General features: G+C 38.4%; 1 protein-coding gene across 1 annotated transcript in view; it reads left to right on the top strand.

The window, feature by feature from the left end:
* The first annotated feature begins 579 nt into the window (after window positions 1-579).
* KCTD14 (potassium channel tetramerization domain containing 14) overlaps window positions 580-21,011 on the top strand; it is a 47,272-nt gene continuing 26,840 nt past the window's right edge. Inside the window, exon 1 of the mRNA XM_053708681.1 lies at window positions 580-749. Within this exon, the coding sequence (XP_053564656.1) occupies window positions 693-749 (57 nt within the window). The 5' untranslated portion in view covers window positions 580-692. The remainder of the gene's footprint in view (window positions 750-21,011) is intronic.

Here is a 21,011-nt window from a genome sequence, read left to right as displayed (position 1 = left end):
TCTATCTGAATATTTGTTTTCACTGTTATGTACCTTTAGATTAAATTACAAGAAAAAAAAACAGGAAAAATAAATAATGAAAGTGCATTGCAAAGTTGTTTGGTTTAATTATGCATTAAGAAACATTTTGCAGGGAATAATTTTTTAATGTTCTTTTAAAGGGACATAAAACCCCAACATTTTCTTTCATGATTTAGAGAGTATGTAATTTTTCATGTCCCTTTAAATTCACTTTTGTATATTTTGCAATACTTTCTACAAATAGTGATTTACAATGTTTATTTGTTAATTTATATATATTTGTTTACTTTGTATTTGTAACACAACTATTAGATCTTATTTTGTATGTGAGCTTTAGTAAAAGTCACAAATCAATGTAATTTTGCCCATATGCAGTGTTGCACTCTCTCTATAACTGTTTTATTCTTCTGCTGATTTTGTATTTGATTTTAAATAACACAGTCCCCTAACCTGCTGGAGATATTCTTTAGTGAATAACAACTGCAATAAAAAGTCATCATTACTGTAGTAATTCTCCTGTCACGATAGCCTGTGGCTGAGCACTTCCGTAGGGAGGAGGACACTTCCCACTACACCTGCTGGCCGGGGGAGGGCCACCAGGACACGGCTTCTGTGGCTCACAGGAGGGATCCTGACCAAACACAGCCAGAGATCAGCCTGGCACCTTCACCATGAGCGTCTCCGAGTACCGGACCACCGGCAAACAGATCACCAGCAGCCTGCAGAGTGTGAGTGTGCACTGTGTCACGTGCGCGCGCAGCGTGTGACAGATTTCTGTATGTGTGCAACTAGTGTAATGTGTGTAACATATCTGTGTATGCAGTGATAGTGTGAAGTGTATAATGGCTTTATGTGTTGTGTTTGTAATGGGAGAGTATAGCTGGCTGAGTATCATGTGTGTAGGTTAGTGTTCTGTATCATGTGTGTAGGTTAGTGTTCTGTATCATGTGTGTAGGTTAGTGATCTGTGTCATGTGTGTAGGTTAGTGTTCTGTGTCATGTGTGCAGGTTAGTGATCTGTGTCATGTGTGTAGGTTAGTGTTCTGTATCATGTGTGTAGGTTAGTGTTCTGTATCATGTGTGTAGGTTAGTGTTCTGTATCATGGGTGTAGGTTAGTGTTCTGTATCATGGGTGTAGGTTAGTGTTCTGTATCATGGGTGTAGGTTAGTGTTCTGTATCATGTGTGTAGGTTAGTGTTCTGTATCATGTGTGTAGGATAGTGTTCTGTAGGATAGTGTTCTGTGTCATGTGTGTAGGTTCGTGTTCTGTATCATGGGTGTAGGTTTGTGTTCTGTATCATGGGTGTAGGTTTGTGTTCTGTATCATGGGTGTAGGTTTGTGTTCTGTATCATGGGTGTAGGTTTGTGTTCTGTATCATGGGTGTAGGTTAGTGTTCTGTATCGTGTGTGTAGGTTAGTGTTCTGTATCGTGTGTGTAGGTTAGTGTTCTGTATCGTGTGTGTAGGCAGGGCCGCCACTAGAAATTTTGGGGCCCCTGACTTAACCATTGATCAGGGCCCCCCCCCTCCTTTCACATGTGCAATTTTTGACCAAGTGACTAAAACGTATATGCACTTTATTCTTAATTATCTATTTAAACTTTTAAATGTTGTAAAGGTAGAAACATACACTGAAACACTCACACATAAGGATTCACATACAGACACTCTAGCAAACACGCAAAGAAACTCAGACACAGACACCCAAACAGACACTTAGCACTTGTTTACATTGCCCTGACAAGTAATGAGGTAAACTACAGTTTTGTAAAAAAAGGAGATTTAGAAAACAAAATATGGAGTTCTGAATTATCTTTTTGTAAAGGAAGATGCCAACTAAATGATGACAACAGCTTTACAGTGGCTGAAAGGAAGGGCCCTGAACTGCCTAAACAATAATTTAAAGGTTAAATGGTAGATTGGTGACTTCCGGAAAGGTCTCATAAGTCTCAAAGTCTGTAGAAAGATGTGAATAATCAGTAGTAAGGTCAAAATGTCGTAAAAAGGAACATACAATGGACACCCACACACAAACTCAAACTTGCACATACACCCAAGGAAACACCAACAGAGACAGCCTCAGAAAACACACAAAGACATACACACACACACAGAGACACCCACAAAAACACATAAAGACATACATACACACCCTCACTGAGACATCCACAGAAAACACACAAAGACATACACACCCTCACAGAGACACCCACAGAAAATACACACCCTCACAGAGACATCCACAGAAAACACAGACATACATACACACACACACACACACCCTCACAGACACATCCACAAAAAACACAGACATACACACTCACCCTCACAGAGGCATCCAGAGAAAATGCTCAAAGACATATGCACACACCCTCACAGAAATCCACAGAAAATGCACAAAGACATACACACCCACCCTCACAGAGATACCAACAGAAAAAAAATACATACAAACTTATAGAGACACAAACCAAAGCACAAAGACATAAGCACAGACACCCACAGAAACACTCACAGGAGGAAACATTTATGCACCTTGCATCCCCTAAATCAACAGTGTGTGACATGCATGATAAAAAAATGCAGAAATTAAGAGATCACTTTAAAGAATCATATTTGTAAATGTGCAAACAAAAATAATTCTGTGAATTCAAAATTGTACATTAATGATCTGGGTAGATTGCTAGATGAAGAAAAGTACTTTTAAAAGGTTGACATATGTTTGTTTGATATTTTCCCCAACCAAGAGCACCACTTCAAATATAGTGTACAAATGTTCCCATCTGTCAGCTGTACTTGTGGAATTTGAAAATGCTGTGCTCTATATGGTCTTGGTTGAACCATAAGCTGTGGTACTCATACCATTAGATCTGGTTAAATGCAGGATTTAAGCTTGTTGGTATGCATTTCAAAATTAAGTCAGCTATAGAGTAAACTGAACAGTTTTAAGTTAACCTGTCTCATTTCCAACACTGGGCAATCTTAGTCTGAGAGTATAACATGTTATGCAGATGTAAAAATCTTACATAAAATGCCTCCTTGTATCTGAAAAGTCCTTGCATAAAGTGGGCAGTAAACTGGAATGAAATATATATAATTTGTGTATTGAGGAGGAAACATTTCTGCATGGTTTTAAATATAGAATTTCTACAGCATTGTCAAATAATCATAAATACACTGCTGCTAAAAAAATGTGTTTTTATGGACCCTTGGCCCCACCATACAACTACTACCACACTGAAGTTACAATCTTAAATTGTACAAAGAAATAAAAAAACATTTGCTAAGTAATTCCTACCTCCTCTGCAAATGAAAGTGATCAGCCGTCTGACTCAGGCACACACTCTACAAACAAAGTACCAAGTCTGTCTCACACTGTGCATAGTGGTTTAGTGCACACTCAGAAATCCTCTCAAATGCTAATACTTTACTCCTTGTAATAACATTTCCCATGCTCAATTAGCACTCTGCTGTAGTACCCACTGGTGGCTGCCAAAATTAAAAAAAAAAAAAAAAATAATTTTTTTTTACTTCTTGCCTCATGGGGCCCCCCTAGTCCATTGGGCCCCTGACAGGAGTCACCCCTGTCACCCCCTGATGGCGGCCCTGTGTGTAGGTTAGTGTTCTGTGGGGTAAGCCATGTTGTGCTTTCTATACATTACATTAGGCTGGATAACTGATCTAAAGAGTGTATATGTTAGCTAATAAAGGATATATTTGTCAAAATGGTTCTGTATAATGATTTGAGTCTATCTATCTATCATCTTTATGCCAAGCCAACAGTATTGATCATGGCTTATGTAGATGCTTATAGGCTGTACAGTATATATTTGCTATTTTAATATTGCAAAAATCATGCTTGTTATTGTACTTTTCATATCCTGGTAATTGTCACACTGTATATATTATTGTTATCATTCTTGTAGCGTTTGTAGTTGCTAGACATTTATATTTGTACCATTTTTTTTTATCTAAAGCAATTTGAACTATACATATATTTGGGGACTAAAAATCTTGTCCCTAGGGTTTTGTTGTAGAGGAACTTACTGTAATCATATAGTTAATTTTGACTTCAGGATAAAAAAAGTCTTGAATTATAAATATTAATTTCAATAATATTATTAGTAGCATAATTTTACAGTATGGGTACAGAACATTAATTGTCACACTGATATCCCAAATTAGTGCAGTTGTTAGGCCACTGAAAACATAGTTGCAATGTGTTTTTTGTTTGGTTGTTAATAAAGCTTTTTTTTCTTTCAATTATTTCATTTTGGTCCATGTTGCAATAGACAACTTATCAGGCTACACACCAATATTCATGTCTCTTTTTAATGGAAAGACAGTGCTGCCGTATGTCACTTGAATATTGTACTGTATTAGAATGAGCAGCAATGCATCACTGGGAGCTAGCTGAACACGTTGGTAAGCCAATGGCTATAGGCGTATATGTGCAGTCACCAAGCAGCAGCTGTCTTTTAGCTCTTGGGCCTACTAGTTATGTTTTTAAATAAAGGATACAAAGAGAACAAAGCAAATTAGATAATAGAAGTTAATAGGGAAGTTATTTAAAATGGTATGGTCTTTCTGATTTATGCAAGAGAAAATGTGGGTTTCATGTCCCTTTTAACAGTAATGTTTAAAATGAATATTCAGGTTTGCACAAAGTTCCTGTCTGGAAAAGCCTATCTTGAAACCATAATATGTTTCTCCCCAATTCTCCCTCTGTATAACAAAGCTAAAATAATGCAGACACCACTGTTTACCTAATATTGTCATAAGGGTTGTCCTGTATTCAAGTCACTCTGGAGTTAAAAGGGACATGAAACTCAATCTTTCTCTTTCATGCTTCAAATGGAGCATACTATTTTAAGCAACTTTCCAATTTAGTTCTATTGCAAAACTTTGCTTAATTACCTTGGTATCCGTTGTTTAAGAAACAGCAATGCACTACTGTGCACGAGCTGCACACATCTGGTGAGCCAATGACAAGAGGCATATATGCGCAGCTAGCTCCCAGTAGTGCATTACTGCTCCTGAGCCTACCTAGATAGGATACCAAGAGATCAAAGATAATTAGATAACATTAGTAAATTGGAAAGTTGTTTAAAACTGAATAGGGCTGCAACTAACTATTATTTTCGTAAAAAAAGAACAAAAAACAATGATTTTTTCCCTGTATTTAAAATAAGATCCACATACTGAGTGTTACAAATATAAAACTTCAGACTAAGGGGCCTATTTATTAATGTGCGAGCGGACATGATATGATGTAGCTGTCGGCATTTAACATTGCACCAGCAGTTCTTGTGAACTGTTGGTGCAATGCCACCCCCTGCAGATTTGCGGCCAATCGGCCCCTAGCAGGGGTGTCAATCCACCGGATCGTATTCGATTGGGTTGATTTCTGTCCGCAGCCTCGGAGCAGGAGGACAAGTTATGGAGCAGGCGTCTTTAGGCCCTCAGACTCGCCGGAAACAAGGGGCATCAAGCTTTGTTCAGCTTGATAATTTGGCCCCTATAACTTGATATTAACATAACTGTTTGTCCAGTTTTTAAGCAGCAGAATACATTTTTATAATTAAGCAAAACAAAACCACAAACTGTAAAGGTAGAACTATAAATAGGTAGACTATCACTGTTTATAACATTCTGTTATTCACTCTTTCAGAAACTTTGCTTTGAAATGCAAAAATGACATGACCACATGCTCCTGGCTGAAGCTGGCTCTCTTTTTGCCAGCTATTTGCCTGCAGCAGAGATGAGGCGCTCAGATGGTGTTGAGGTGCCTGAGATGCATAAGTAGTTTTTTTTTTTTTTTTTTTTAAATAAATGTTTTTATTGAACTTTTTGTAAAGGGAAAAAGGTAACAACATCCTCTGATACATCTGGTACAATACATCTATATGGAGCATAAACAATCAGCCATTGGACCAAAATTTCTACATTACAGTAAATGACATATGGTTACATTTAACGTTAAAGGCAGAATATCATGAACAGGGTAGACATTGCATTCATAATACTGCTTGTGAGATGGAGAAAGAAATGTTATTGATAAGCATCTAATTGTGGAGTTTCTCATGCCCAACCTATGTATCTAAAAGAACCCGAGACAACATTGCTGTTATGTAATATTGGTAGGGTCTTGTTCCCATAGGAAAATGACATCTAGTATATAATCCTGTTTTCCTATATAGCTATAGTAATATTTGTTTCCAATTTTAAAACCAAATTAACCTCTGAAATCCATTGTGTTAGGTTTGGAATTTCCTGTTTCTTACAAAGCCTTGGAATTAAAGGGACACTGTACCCAAAATTTTTCTTTTGTGATTCAGATTGAGCATGACATTTTAAGCAACTTTCTAATTTTCTCCTATTGTCAAATTTTCTTAATTCTCTTGGTATCTTTATTCGAAATGCAAAAATGTAAGTTTAGATGCCGGCCCATTTTTGGTGAACAACCTGGGTTGTCCTTGCTGATTGGTGGATAAATTCATCCGCTAATAAAAAAGTGCTGTTCAGAGTACTGAAACAAAAAAAAAGCTTAGATGCCTTCATTTTCAAATAATGATAGCAAGAGAACGAAGAAAAATTGATAATAGGAGTAAATTAGAAAGTTGCTTAAAATTGCATGCTCTTTCTGAATTACAAAAGAAAAAAATTGGGTTCAGTGTCCCTTTAATCTTTTTGTACAATTTAACATGCAAGATAGTCTGATATCGATTTCCATTTTACCTGTTATGTATTCGGAGATCTGGTCCCAGAATGGTTTTAATTTAGGACATGACCACCAAATGTGTATCATGGTCCCTATTTTGCCACAATGTCTCCAGCATAAGGGGGACACCATAGGAAAGATCTTATGTAGTTTATGTGGTGTAAGATACCATCTTGACAAAATCTTGTAGTTTAATTCTATTAGCGTTGGGGAAATGGAGGATTTTTTGGTTGAGATGAATGAATGGGACCGTTGTGTCTCTAAATTCTATCTGTAATTCATGTTCCCATTGTTTTATGAAGGACGGTGGAAATTTTGGGATTTTTTTTTTCTTAGTAATTTATAGATAATAGAAATATGAGACCTATTCATAGTGGTTGTTGTGCATAATTTTTCAAAAGGTGTGAGAGCTCTCAAAAGCTCAGACTTTTCTGTGCTGGACATAATTGAGTGTTTAGACAAACCATTTGTCGAAAAGGTGGTCCTATCTCCTTTTGCAAATCGGAGTGTGTTTTAAATAAGCCATTGTGTGTCAGTACGTATATTGGGATATTTGTGTATATGTCAGGGGAATTAGGCAGACCCTCTGTTTGATTTGGAAAGAAATATGGGTTGTTGAATAAGGGGGATAATGGTGATATGTTAGTAGAAAGATCGCCTTGTTCTTTAAAGGGACAGTCTACCATAGAATTGTTATTGTTTTAAAAGATAGATAATCCCTTTATTATCCATTCCCCAGTTTTGCACAACCAACACTGTTATATTAATACACTTTTTACCTCTGTGATTACCTTGTATCTAGGAACCTTCTTCCAGCCCCCTGATCACATGACTGTGATTGTTTATTATCTATTGTCTTGCAGTTAGCATTGTTTTGTGCTAGATCTTAAATAACCCCCTGTGCCTGAACACAGTGTTATCTATATGGCCCACGTGTACTTTTTGTCTCTTTGTGTTGAAAAGGAATTTAAAAAGCATATGATAAGAGGCAGCCCTCCAAGGCTTAGAAATTAGCATATGAGTCTGCCTAGGTTTAGTTTAAACTAAGAATACCAAGAGAAAAAAGCAAATTTGATGATAAAAGTAAATTGGAAAGTTGATAAAAATTACATGCCCTATCTGAATAATGAAAGTTTAATTTTGACTAGACTGTCCCTTTAATTACCTTATCCCAAACATCTAGAGTGGCTTTGATTATCTTATTAGTACCCGTTTGTTGTGGCTTATGCTTCTTTAATAACCAAGGTAAGTTAGATATATTTGGCATCTCTACCAACTGAGATTCCATCTGGACCCACGGCTTTGATGGATTGTTATGACACCATGCCACTATACGTGCTAGGTGAGTTGCATAGTAATAATTTCGAAGAATCGGTACATTCAGTCCCCCATCATCTTTAGTGAGATATACATTTTTCCTCGCCACTCTGGACTTATTGTGGGACCAGATGAATGACTCTATTAGTTTTTGATGTGTGGGGAAAAAATGTTGAGGTGTATGTATATGTGTGTGTGTATGTGTGTGTGTATATGTATGGGTAGTGTCTGGAACAAGTAAAGATATTTAGGTATTATTGACATTTTTATTGCGTTAATGCGCCCCAACCATGACAAGCGTCCCTGTTTGTGCCAGGTATCCAATAGTTGGCTGATTTCCGTGTATAAAGATGAAAAGTTTTTGTTATAGACCTCTAATGGATTTTCTGATATAATTGTACCTAGATATTTGACTGAATTTACCAAGTCAAATTTTGTATGGGCGGAGAGGTATTGGGTATCTGTGTTTCCTAAGTTGATGGGCATCAGCATAGATTTGTTGAGGTTAAAGGAGAAATTGGAGGTAATATATAGAGAAATTTAGGGTAAATATAATATCATCAGCGAAGAGTAAGCACTTCTGGGTTTGTGTGCCATGTGTGTACCCTTTAATATCAGGATGGTTTCTTATAATTGTCGCAAGTATTGGGGGGTACACTATGCGCCTGCCTTGATAGACCTTGGCTTTGGAAATTGACTCCTAGTAGTCAATAGGTACTGGTCAGATAAAGTTTGGAAACCAAAGCGCCACAAAAAGGCTGGGTCTGGATAATTGCTAAATCAATAAAATTACACTTTATTTTAAAGCATGCATGGATCCATGTTACAAAAATACAATTAAAATATACATAAAACAATTTGACGATAGATTAAAATCACATCCAATATCCTCTTATAAGTGTCTAGTTGGACCGATTTAGACTGATGTACCAGTCCTTACTTAATTAACATAGACTTCCTAATAGGAGTTATGTTTAGCTGTTGCTAAGATTTGAGTGATCAGTGGTGATGCTTACTTACACTCTGCTAGGTTATCAGAGATGTCTGTTGTTAATGTTAGCTTGCTGAATGCATGAACTATACAAATGAGATGACTATGCAAATGAAAACTTTAATAGTGGCGAATGTGTGTTGATTCAGTGTATAATTCCGTGTTGTGTTTCAATCTATAGTGCAAAATTAAAATTAAAATAAAATTGAAATGAAACTCCTTTCAGGTGATCAAATTGTTTCAACCTGTGAAAAAATAAATGAAAGGGAATAGTTGCAAAAAATTCAAAAGTGTATGAGCTAATTAAACTAAAAAAGTGGCTTTCACTCAAACAAAATAAACCAAATACAATATCAACTCCAGCAGGGTTAAAACAAACAAACAAGCGTGTATAAAAGGAAATATAAGGGAAGATAACCCAAGTACGTTATAGTCACTAATTGAAAAAGAGTCCTCCAAAAAACAGTGTTGCAATCCAAATGTTAGTGTTAAATCCAAACCAGCAAAGAATAATAATAATCACTTGCGAAAAAATAATAATAATCACTTGCGAAAAAATATAAACACTTTAAGAATCAGTGGCCACTGTTAAAAACAAAAATAAAAACTAGACGTGCAGAATTGTGAAAAGATCTATAGATAAATCTTCCTAGTGAAGGTAATCCTTGGAGAGGAAGTGCCTGCAATCACAGCAGGACCAGAGGGCTGTTATGGGTTGTCTAGGTCTCCTCAGAAGCCTGGCAATCCCAAATGGCACCTATAATAATAAAAATAAACACACAATAGTGCAGAGAGTATTTACCCAAGTGTGATAAATGAAATTAAACTCACCAGTCGACGCGTTTCGGTCTATGCTAGACCTTTTTCAAGAAAAGTTTTTGTTATAGACCTCTAATGGATTTTCTGGTATAATTGTACCTAGATATTTGACTGAATTCACCAAGTCAAATTTTGTATGGGCGGAGAGGTATTGGGTATCTGTGTTTCCTAAGTTGATGGGCATCAGCATAGATTTGTCGAGGTTAAAGGAGAAATTGGAGACCTGTTTATATTCCTGGAATATTTTTAATAAAGGTGGCACTGAGGTCTTTGGGTTCTTTAGGGTAAATATAATATCATCAGCGAAGAGTAAGCACTTCTGGGTTTGTGTGCCATGTGTGTACCCTTTAATATCAGGATGGTTTCTTATAATTGTCGCAAGTATTTCTACTGTGCGAACAAATAACAAGGGCGAGAGGGGGCATCCCTGTCTCGTACCATTTCTAATCGTAAAGCTTTTAGATTGGGTGCTATTGATTACTACTCTGGCTGAGGAAGTTGTGTATACGGCTTTTATTCTGTTGATAAATTCGTTGGAAAAATTTAAATTTCGTCAATTTCGCCCACATGAATTCCCAGTCTACTCTGTCAAATGCCTTTTCGGCGTCTTGAAAGGAGTATCATGGGAGTATTGCTGTCAATCGTGTTTTTTGTAGTGTATGTAATATTCTTGTGGTGTCTATTGCTTCCCGTTCTTGTATAAAACCCACCTGATCTACATGGGTTAATTGGGGGAGAATGTTGTTTAGTTTTACGGCCAAGAGCTTTGCATATATTTTCATGTCTAAGTTGATTAAGGAGATTGGTCGATAATTTTGAACTTTGTCAACTGATTTCCCTGGCTTTGGAAGGACTGTTATGGATGCTTCTAATAGTGGTTGAGAGAACCTTGAGCCAGAATATATGGCTTGATAGAGTGTTAAAAGTTGTTTGCTTAGATGGGATCTGAACAATTGATAAAATTTAGATGTAAGCCCATCTGGACCCGGAGCCTTGCCTGATGGTAATATTTTAATACTTCCTGCAAAGTAATTGGCGCGTCTATGTTTTTTTTGTCATCGTCAGACATTGCGGGAAGCCTTATTTTGCAAAGATATTGTTGTATTACCTCTAGTTTGTTAGGAGTGCCAGAGGTGTTTAGATTTTATAAAGACTTATAATAGCCTGCAAAACTTTCTACAATGTCTTCATTTTGATTGTGAGTTATACCATCTGACCCATTTATTGTGCATATGTATGTGTGTAGTTTTCTCCAACATAGGTGTGTCCGGTCCACGGCGTCATCCTTACTTGTGGGATATTCTCTTCCCCAACAGGAAATGGCAAAGAGCCCAGCAAAGCTGGTCACATGATCCCTCCTAGGCTCCGCCTTCCCCAGTCATTCTCTTTGCCGTTGTACAGGCAACATCTCCACGGAGATGGCTTAGAGTTTTTTAGTGTTTAACTGTAGTTTTTATTATTCAATCAAGAGTTTGTTATTTTAAAATAGTGAATAGTGCTGGTATGTACTATTTACTCTGAAACAGAAAAGAGAAGAAGATTTCTGTTTGTAAGAGGAAAATGATTTTAGCAACCGTTACTAAAATCGATGGCTGTTTCCACACAGGACTGTTGAGAGGAATTAACTTCAGTTGGGGGAACAGTGAGCAGACTTTTGCTGCTTGAGGTATGACACATTCTAACAAGACGATGTAATGCTGGAAGCTGTCATTTTCCCTATGGGATCCGGTAAGCCATTTTTATAACAGACAGAAAAAAAGGGCTTCACAAGGGCTTTTTAAGACTGTAGACATTTTCTGGGCTAAATCGATTTATATATAAACATATTTTATATTCCATAGCCTTGAGGAATTATTTTAATCTTGGGAATTTTGTAAAATAACCGGCAGGCACTGTATTGGACACCTTATTCTCTAGGGGCTTTCCCTAATCATAGGCAGAGTCTCATTTTCGCGCCTGTATTGCGCACTTGTTTTTGAGAAGCATGACATGCAGATGCATGTGTGAGGAGCTCTGATACATAGAAAAGACTTTCTGAAGGCGTCATTTGGTATCGTATTCCCCTTTGGGCTTGGTTGGGTCTCAGCAAAGCAGATACCAGGGACTGTAAAGGGGTTAAATATAAAAACGGCTCCGGTTCCGTTATTTTAAGGGTTAAAGCTGGTGTGCAATACTTTTAAGGCTTTAAGACACTGTGGTGAAATTTTGGTGAATTTTGAACAATTCCTTCATACTTTTTCGCAATTGCAGTAATAAAGTGTGTTCAGTTTAAAATTTAAAGTGACAGTAACGGTTTTATTTTAAAACGTTTTTTGTACTTTGTTATCAAGTTTATGCCTGTTTAACATGTCTGAACTACCAGATAGACTGTGTTCTGAATGTGGGGAAGCCAAGGTTCCTTCTCATTTAAATAGATGTGATTTATGTGACACAAAATTTAGAGAAAATGATGCCCAAGATGATTCCTCAAGTGAGGGGAGTAAGCATGGTACTGCATCATCCCCTCCTTCGTCTACACCAGTCTTGCCCACACAGGAGGCCCCTAGTACATCTAGCGCGCCAATACTCCTTACTATGCAACAATTAACGGCTGTAATGGATAATTCTATCAAAAACATTTTAGCCAAAATGCCCACTTATCAGCGAAAGCGCGACTGCTCTGTTTTAGAAAATACTGAAGAGCATGAGGACGCTGATGATATTGGTTCTGAAGGGCCCCTACACCAGTCTGAGGGGGCCAGGGAGGTTTTGTCTGAGGGAGAAATTTCAGATTCAGGGAAAATTTCTCAACAAGCTGAACCTGATGTGATTACATTTAAATTTAAGTTGGAACATCTCCGCGCTCTGCTTAAGGAGGTGTTATCCACTCTGGATGATTGTGAGAATTTGGTCATTCCAGAGAAACTATGTAAAATGGACAAGTTCCTAGAGGTCCCGGGGCCCCCCGAAGCTTTTCCTATACCCAAGCGGGTGGCGGACATTGTAAATAAAGAATGGGAAAGGCCCGGTATACCTTTCGTCCCTCCCCCCATATTTAAAAAATTGTTTCCTATGGTCGACCCCAGAAAGGACTTATGGCAGACAGTCCCCAAGGTCGAGGGGGCGGTTTCTACTCTAAACAAATGCACCACTATACCCATAGAAGATAGTTGTGCTTTCAAAGATCCTATGGATAAAAAATTAGAAGGTTTGCTTAAAAAGATGTTTGTTCAGCAAGGTTACCTTCTACAACCAATTTCATGCATTGTTCCTGTCACTACAGCCGCGTGTTTCTGGTTCGATGAGCTAGAAAAGGCGATCAATAATAATTCTTCTTCTTATGAGGAGATTATGGACAGAATTCGTGCTCTCAAATTGGCTAATTCTTTCACCCTAGACGCCACTTTGCAATTGGCTAGGTTAGCGGCGAAAAATTCTGGGTTTGCTATTGTGGCGCGCAGAGCGCTTTGGTTAAAATCTTGGTCAGCGGATGCCTCTTCCAAGAACAAATTGCTTAACATTCCTTTCAAGGGGAAAACGCTGTTTGGCCCTGACTTGAAAGAGATTATCTCTGATATCACTGGGGGCAAGGGCCACGCCCTTCCTCAGGATAGGTCTTTCAAGGCCAAAAATAAACCTAATTTTCGTCCCTTTCGCAGAAACGGACCAGCCCCAAGTGCTACGTCCTCTAAGCAGGAGGGTAATACTTCTCAAGCCAAGCCAGCCTGGAGACCAATGCAAGGCTGGAACAAGGGAAAGCAGGCCAAGAAACCTGCCACTGCTACCAAGACAGCATGAGATGTTGGCCCCCGATCCGGGACCGGATCTGGTGGGGGGCAGACTCTCTCTCTTCGCTCAGGCTTGGGCAAGAGATGTTCTGGATCCTTGGGCGCTAGAAATAGTCTCCCAAGGTTATCTTCTGGAATTCAAGGGGCTTCCCCCAAGGGGGAGGTTCCACAGGTCTCAATTGTCTTCAGACCACATAAAAAAACAGGCATTCTTGCATTGTGTAGAAGACCTGTTAAAAATGGGAGTGATTCATCCTGTTCCATTAGGAGAACAAGGGATGGGGTTCTACTCCAATCTGTTCGTAGTTCCCAAAAATTAGGGAACGTTCAGACCAATCTTAGATCTCAAGATCCTAAACAAGTTTCTCAAGGTTCCATCGTTCAAAATGGAAACCATTCGAACAATTCTTCCTTCCATCCAGGAAGGTCAATTCATGACCACGGTGGATTTAAAGGATGCGTATCTACATATTCCTATCCACAAGGAACATCATCGGTTCCTAAGGTTCGCATTCCTGGACAAGCATTACCAGTTTGTGGCACTTCCGTTCGGATTAGCCACTGCTCCAAGGATTTTCACAAAGGTACTAGGGTCCCTTCTAGCTGTGCTAAGACCAAGGGGCATTGCAGTAGTACCTTACTTGGACGACATTCTGATTCAAGCGTCGTCCCTTCCTCAAGCAAAGGCTCACACGGACATTGTCCTGGCCTTTCTCAGATCTCACGGATGGAAAGTGAACGTAGAAAAGAGTTCTCTATCTCCGTCAACAAGGGTTCCCTTCTTGGGAACAATAATAGACTCCTTAGAAATGAGGATTTTTCTGACAGAGGCCAGAAAAACAAAACTTCTAAACTCTTGTCAAATACTTCATTCTGTTCCTCTTCCTTCCATAGCGCAGTGCATGGAAGTAATAGGTTTGATGGTAGCGGCAATGGACATAGTTCCTTTTGCGCGCATTCATCTAAGACCATTACAACTGTGCATGCTCAGTCAGTGGAATGGGGACTATACAGACTTGTCTCCGACGATACAAGTAAATCAGAGGACCAGAGATTCACTCCGTTGGTGGCTGTCCCTGGACAACCTGTCACAGGGGATGAGCTTCCGCAGACCAGAGTGGGTCATTGTCACGACCAACGCCAGTCTGGTGGGCTGGGGCGCGGTCTGGGGACCCCTGAAAGCTCAGGGTCTTTGGTCTCGGGAAGAATCTCTTCTACCGATAAATATTCTGGAACTGAGAGCGATATTCAATGCTCTCAAGGCTTGGCCTCAGCTAGCAAAGGCCAAGTTCATACGGTTTCAATCAGACAACATGACAACTGTTGCGTACATCAACCATCAGGGGGGAACAAGGAGTTCCCTGGCGATGGAAGAAGTGACCAAAATCATTCAATGGGCGGAGACTCACTCCTGCCACTTGTCTGCAATCCACATCCCAGGAGTGGAAAATTGGGAAGCGGATTTTCTGAGTCGTCAGACATTTCATCCGGGGGAGTGGGAACTCCATCCGGAAATCTTTGCCCAAATTACTCAACTGTGGGGCATTCCAGACTTGGATCTGATGGCCTCTCGTCAGAACTTCAAGGTTCCTTGCTACGGGTCCAGATCCAGGGATCCCAAGGCGACTCTAGTAGATGCACTAGTAGCACCTTGGACCTTCAAACTAGCTTATGTATTCCCGCCGTTTCCTCTCATCCCCAGGCTGGTAGCCAGGATCAATCAGGAGAGGGCATCGGTGATCTTGATAGCTCCTGCGTGGCCACGCAGGACTTGGTATGCAGACCTGGTGAATATGTCATCGGCTCCACCATGGAAGCTACCTTTGAGACGAGACCTTCTTGTTCAAGGTCCGTTCGAACATCCGAATCTGGTCTCACTCCAACTGACTGCTTGGAGATTGAACGCTTGATCTTATCAAAGCGAGGATTCTCAGATTCTGTAATTGATACTCAGAAAGCCTGTAACTAGAAAAATTTACCACAAAATATGGAAAAAATATATCTGTTGGTGTGAATCTAAAGGATTCCCTTGGGACAAGGTAAAAATTCCTAAGATTCTATCCTTTCTTCAAGAAGGTTTGGAGAAAAGATTATCTGCAAGTTCCTTAAAGGGACAGATTTCTTCCTTGTCTGTGTTACTTCACAAAAAGCTGGCAGCTGTGCCAGATGTTCAAGCCTTTGTTCAGGCTCTGGTTAGAATCAAGCCTGTTTACAAACCTTTGACTCCTCCTTGGAGTCTCAATTTAGTTCTTTCAGTTCTTCAGGGGGTTCCGTTTGAACCCTTACATTCCGTTGATATTAAGTTATTATCTTGGAAAGTTTTGTTTTTGGTTGCAATTTCTTCTGCTAGAAGAGTTTCAGAATTATCTGCTCTGCAGTGTTCTCCTCCTTATCTGGTGTTCCATGCAGATAAGGTGGTTTTACGTACTAAACCTGGTTTTCTTCCGAAAGTTGTTTCTAACAAAAACATTAACCAGGAGATAGTCGTGCCTTCTTTGTGTCCGAATCCAGTTTCAAAGAAGGAACGTTTGTTGCACAATTTGGATGTTGTTCGTGCTCTAAAATTCTATTTAGATGCTACAAAGGATTTTAGACAAACATCTTCCTTGTTTGTTGTTTATTCAGGTAAAAGGAGAGGTCAAAAAGCAACTTCTACCTCTCTCTCTTTTTGGATTAAAAGCATCATCAGATTGGCTTACGAGACTGCCGGACGGCAGCCTCCTGACAGAATCACAGCTCATTCCACTAGGGCTGTGGCTTCCACATGGGCCTTCAAGAACGAGGCTTCTGTTGATCAGATATGTAAGGCAGCGACTTGGTCTTCACTGCACACTTTTACTAAATTTTACAAGTTTGATACTTTTGCTTCTTCTGAGGCTATTTTTGGGAGAAAGGTTTTGCAAGCCGTGGTGCCTTCCATCTAGGTGACCTGATTTGCTCCCTCCCTTCATCCGTGTCCTAAAGCTTTGGTATTGGTTCCCACAAGTAAGGATGACGCCGTGGACCGGACACACCTATGTTGGAGAAAACAGAATTTATGTTTACCTGATAAATTACTTTCTCCAACGGTGTGTCCGGTCCACGGCCCGCCCTGGTTTTTTAATCAGGTCTGATAATTTATTTTCTTTAACTACAGTCACCACGGTATCATATGGTTTCTCCTATGCAAATATTCCTCCTTTACGTCGGTCGAATGACTGGGGAAGGCGGAGCCTAGGAGGGATCATGTGACCAGCTTTGCTGGGCTCTTTGCCATTTCCTGTTGGGGAAGAGAATATCCCACAAGTAAGGATGACGCCGTGGACCGGACACACCGTTGGAGAAAGTAATTTATCAGGTAAACATAAATTCAGTTTTTTTTCTTTTTTAATGATCTAGCTAGCATCTTCCCTGCTCCTATTATTTTCAATTAAAAATTTAGCTTTAGTGGTCAGTGCACAAAGGTGTGCATTGTGTGTTAGATGTGCATTCAATGCTTCTCTGGCCAGGTTCAAGTCAATTAATTTTTGGGGTGCTTTGGGGTCTGACTTGTGATCTAGCTCCGCCTGCTGTAAGTTTTTTTATGATGGAGTGATATACCGTTGATCTCTGTTTATGAAGCCTGTGTGTGGGTTGAATTATCTCTCCCCTGATGTTGCATTTATATGCCTCCCAGTTGTTTACTGCCGAGGTGGCCCTTGGCTCATGTATGAAAAATTCCTCTGCATTTGTCAATAGTCTCTACCACTGTGGGGTCTGTGAATATGTTATCGTTTAGTCTCCAATTGTTCCTCGTCTTAGGTTTTGAAGCCCAGGCGAAAGAACTCGAGACCATGCTATAATCAGACCATGAGGTGTGTGATATTTTCGAATGTTTGTTTGAGATTTGTGAGCATATTTTGGGAACACAGTATGTAGTCCATTCTAGAGTATCTACGTTGGGGATTGGAGAAAAATGTGAAGTCTTTAGTGACAGGATGCACCAATCTCCAGGTATCGAACAATGTGGGAATTTGAAGTGTTGAATAATTGAACTTGATATGTCTAGTGGGAATATAAGATTTCCCCGATGAAGTATCCAGAGATGGACATATTGGAAAGTTCAGGTCACCAAGCAAAATTGGGCCTTTCGCTATATCTAATAAGTTCCTAGTGATTAATCTAAAGAAAGGTGGTGTTGGTCGGTTGGGTGCGTATACATTTGCTATAGTAATGGGTCTGACATATAATGATCCTACCCTCTTTGTCACGATAGCTATCAAGTAATTTGAAGGCTAAGCCATGTCTGATAGAGGTGCACACGCCATTCTTCCGGTCCGATCCTGAACCAAAGAAATGTTGAGCGTAATATTTATTGGAGATAGATGGTTCTTTGTTTGTTTTAAAATGGGTCTCTTGAGTTAATATTATGTCTATCTTTTTCTTGAAGAAGTCATGGAATGCAATGGAGCGTTTCTCTGCAGATAGGAAGCCTTTAACGTTTTGTGTTGCAATTTTAAACTCTCCAATGGGTGTTAAATGTGTCATTCTTAGGCTGTAAGATCTATTACATTTTCTTATATGTAAATATGCCTGAGGATTTTACGTTATATAGTACCTTGCAGTGTTGCCTTTTAGAGGATATGAATAAGTAACTAAAAACAAAAATGAAAAGATAAGATGCTACGGAAAATAAATAAAGTGCATTTAAGTATGTGTTGGTGTATGTGTGTGCTTACTGTATGTTTACGTGTAATTATACACCTTAGTGTGTCAACAATGTAAAATACTAGTAAAAAGTAAAGAAAAAAAAAAGGGGTAGTTGAGGGACAAGTCACAGAAATTAGGCTGAATACCTATATTTACTCTCGAAAATTATCAATCCTTGGATTGATGGAGTGTACACCTATATAGCACTCATTCCCTAATTGATAGTGACAAAAATTGGACAAGAGCTGTGTCTCCTTGGAGGAGAGTGTGCGTGGGGATAATTATTAAAATATAACCTTTATTGGTAATCCTTTAAAAATATAAGGCAACAAACACAATTGACATACAAACTTTATTAAAAACGCAGGTTTGGGTCTTAGTAAATTATTATCCGTTGTTCACGGAGTGCATTACGTGGTTGTGGTGTGTATTAAAAATTACTTGGGTTGGGAGTCGGGTTAATCCCAGTGATTATATAGTGATTTGTTATACTTTGAGCTTATATTTGAGAAGGCTATGGTATTGTGATATTTACTCTATTGTTATGTATGTGGTCTATGACTCACACTTCAAATCAAATTTTAATATTAGAGGTATTAGCGTAAATATCCCATATTATCACCAAAGTTTATTATTAATGCTTGTAAAATTGCATTTAATATATATCTTAGTGAGACACTACTTAATTTCCTAGTAGTTGTATTCTTATTTCAGTATGATATTGTAGGAAATATATGCATACTGCTGTTTTAAATTGCCTCCTAGCTATATAAATACAAAAAGTACTTTCTGTGTGTAGTATAATAATACTGGTCAGTAAGTTAATGTATTAACCCCTGTGATGTCTTGGATCGTATATTTGTCAATACTTAAGTATGCACAAGCATTGTGCTTGAATCATTACACATAAATTGTATTTTTTCGTATACAATTTCTATGCTTGTGCATACTTAAGTATTGACAAATATACGATCCAAGACATCACAGGGGTTAATACATTAACTTACTGACCAGTATTATTATACTACACACAGAAAGTACTTTTTGTATTTTATATAGCTAGGAGGCAATTTAAAACAGCAGTATGCATATATTTCCTACAATATCATACTGAAATAAGAATACAACTACTAGGAAATTAAGTAGTGTCTCACTAAGATATATATTAAATGCAATTTTACAAGCATTAATAATAAACTTTGGTGATAATATGGGATATTTACGCTAATACCTCTAATATTAAAATTTGATTTGAAGTGTGAGTCATAGACCACATACATAACAATAGAGTAAATATCACAATACCATAGCCTTCTCAAATATAAGCTCAAAGTATAACAAATCACTATATAATCACTGGGATTAACCCGACTCCCAACCCAAGTAATTTTTAATACACACCACAACCACGTAATGCACTCCGTGAACAACGGATAATAATTTACTAAGACCCAAACCTGCGTTTTTAATAAAGTTTGTATGTCAATTGTGTTTGTTGCCTTATATTTTTAAAGGATTACCAATAAAGGTTATATTTTAATAATTATCCCCACGCACACTCTCCTCCAAGGAGACACAGCTCTTGTCCAATTTTTGTCACTATCAATTAGGGAATGAGTGCTATATAGGTGTACACTCCATCAATCCAAGGATTGATAATTTTCGTCTGACAAAACAAGTACACAGCACCTCAGCCATTTTTTAGTAACACAATAAATCTGGATGGATACTTAAACCATATTACCAGAACCAGAGATCACTAGGCTACCCTAAGTTGTAAATTTAAGCAGTGCCATTAGTATCCCCCCTTTTTTCTATATTTACTCTCGTATGCGGAAGGTCATCTATTCTAACTTAGATGCATAGTGTTAGGTGTTATTTTCAGGGGGGGGAGTGTGTCAGTCACCACTTGGCCTGGATCCTATACGGTCACCTGGAAATAAATGGGTTACTTGTTGATGGGATATCCCAGAGAACAGGAATCAGACCACACAGCAATCGGTCTAACATCTGTTCTGTTTATTAGAAGATGAACAACACTTTTTATAGGCGATAGTTACAGTATACAGGGTTAAACAATGACATGTTCATAACTACATCATCTCACACCATATTTCACATTGAAGAAACGTAACTAATTAAAATATAAATTGGGTGAAAAGGAGTATTTCTATTGCATCCCAAAGCAAGGCCGTATAATGTTACTCTCAATTAATGTTTGTTATATGGAACACAACAGTAGTAAAAATTTGGTTGTTACACTTTATTTATTGAATCAACTACTGACAAGCAGATTCTGAAAAATAAAGTGTTTTATTATTTCAAAATATACACAGTCTATATCTTTATCTTATAAACACACACTGTATACCTTTTGACAGAATAATTAAAGTATTGGACAGGGAAATATAAGACCACCTTATGGTAAAAACAGGTTGTTAATAACAACTCTGATTCACAGGTTGTTAAATGAAGCAAGCAAGACTGGGCTATGGTAGAAGTAAGGTAAAGTTATTCAGAACACACTCTGGCTCAGCGTGCAGAAAAGTACACAGATCCTGGATTCACACTCAAAGAATAATTTCAGGATGGAGAGCGTAATACTACCTAAATATGTATAATCAAATACTGCAATATTTGTAAGTGGTAGCAAGCTAAGCAGTCAGTAGTAGTATTTGCAGAGAGTGTACCTGAAATGCTGCAGGAGCT

Source organism: Bombina bombina, chromosome 3, assembly GCF_027579735.1.
Source record: "Bombina bombina isolate aBomBom1 chromosome 3, aBomBom1.pri, whole genome shotgun sequence".
Taxonomy (NCBI): domain Eukaryota; kingdom Metazoa; phylum Chordata; class Amphibia; order Anura; family Bombinatoridae; genus Bombina; species Bombina bombina.
The sequence above is the reverse complement of the archived record's forward strand: the minus strand, read 5'-3'. Positions and strand labels throughout refer to the sequence as shown.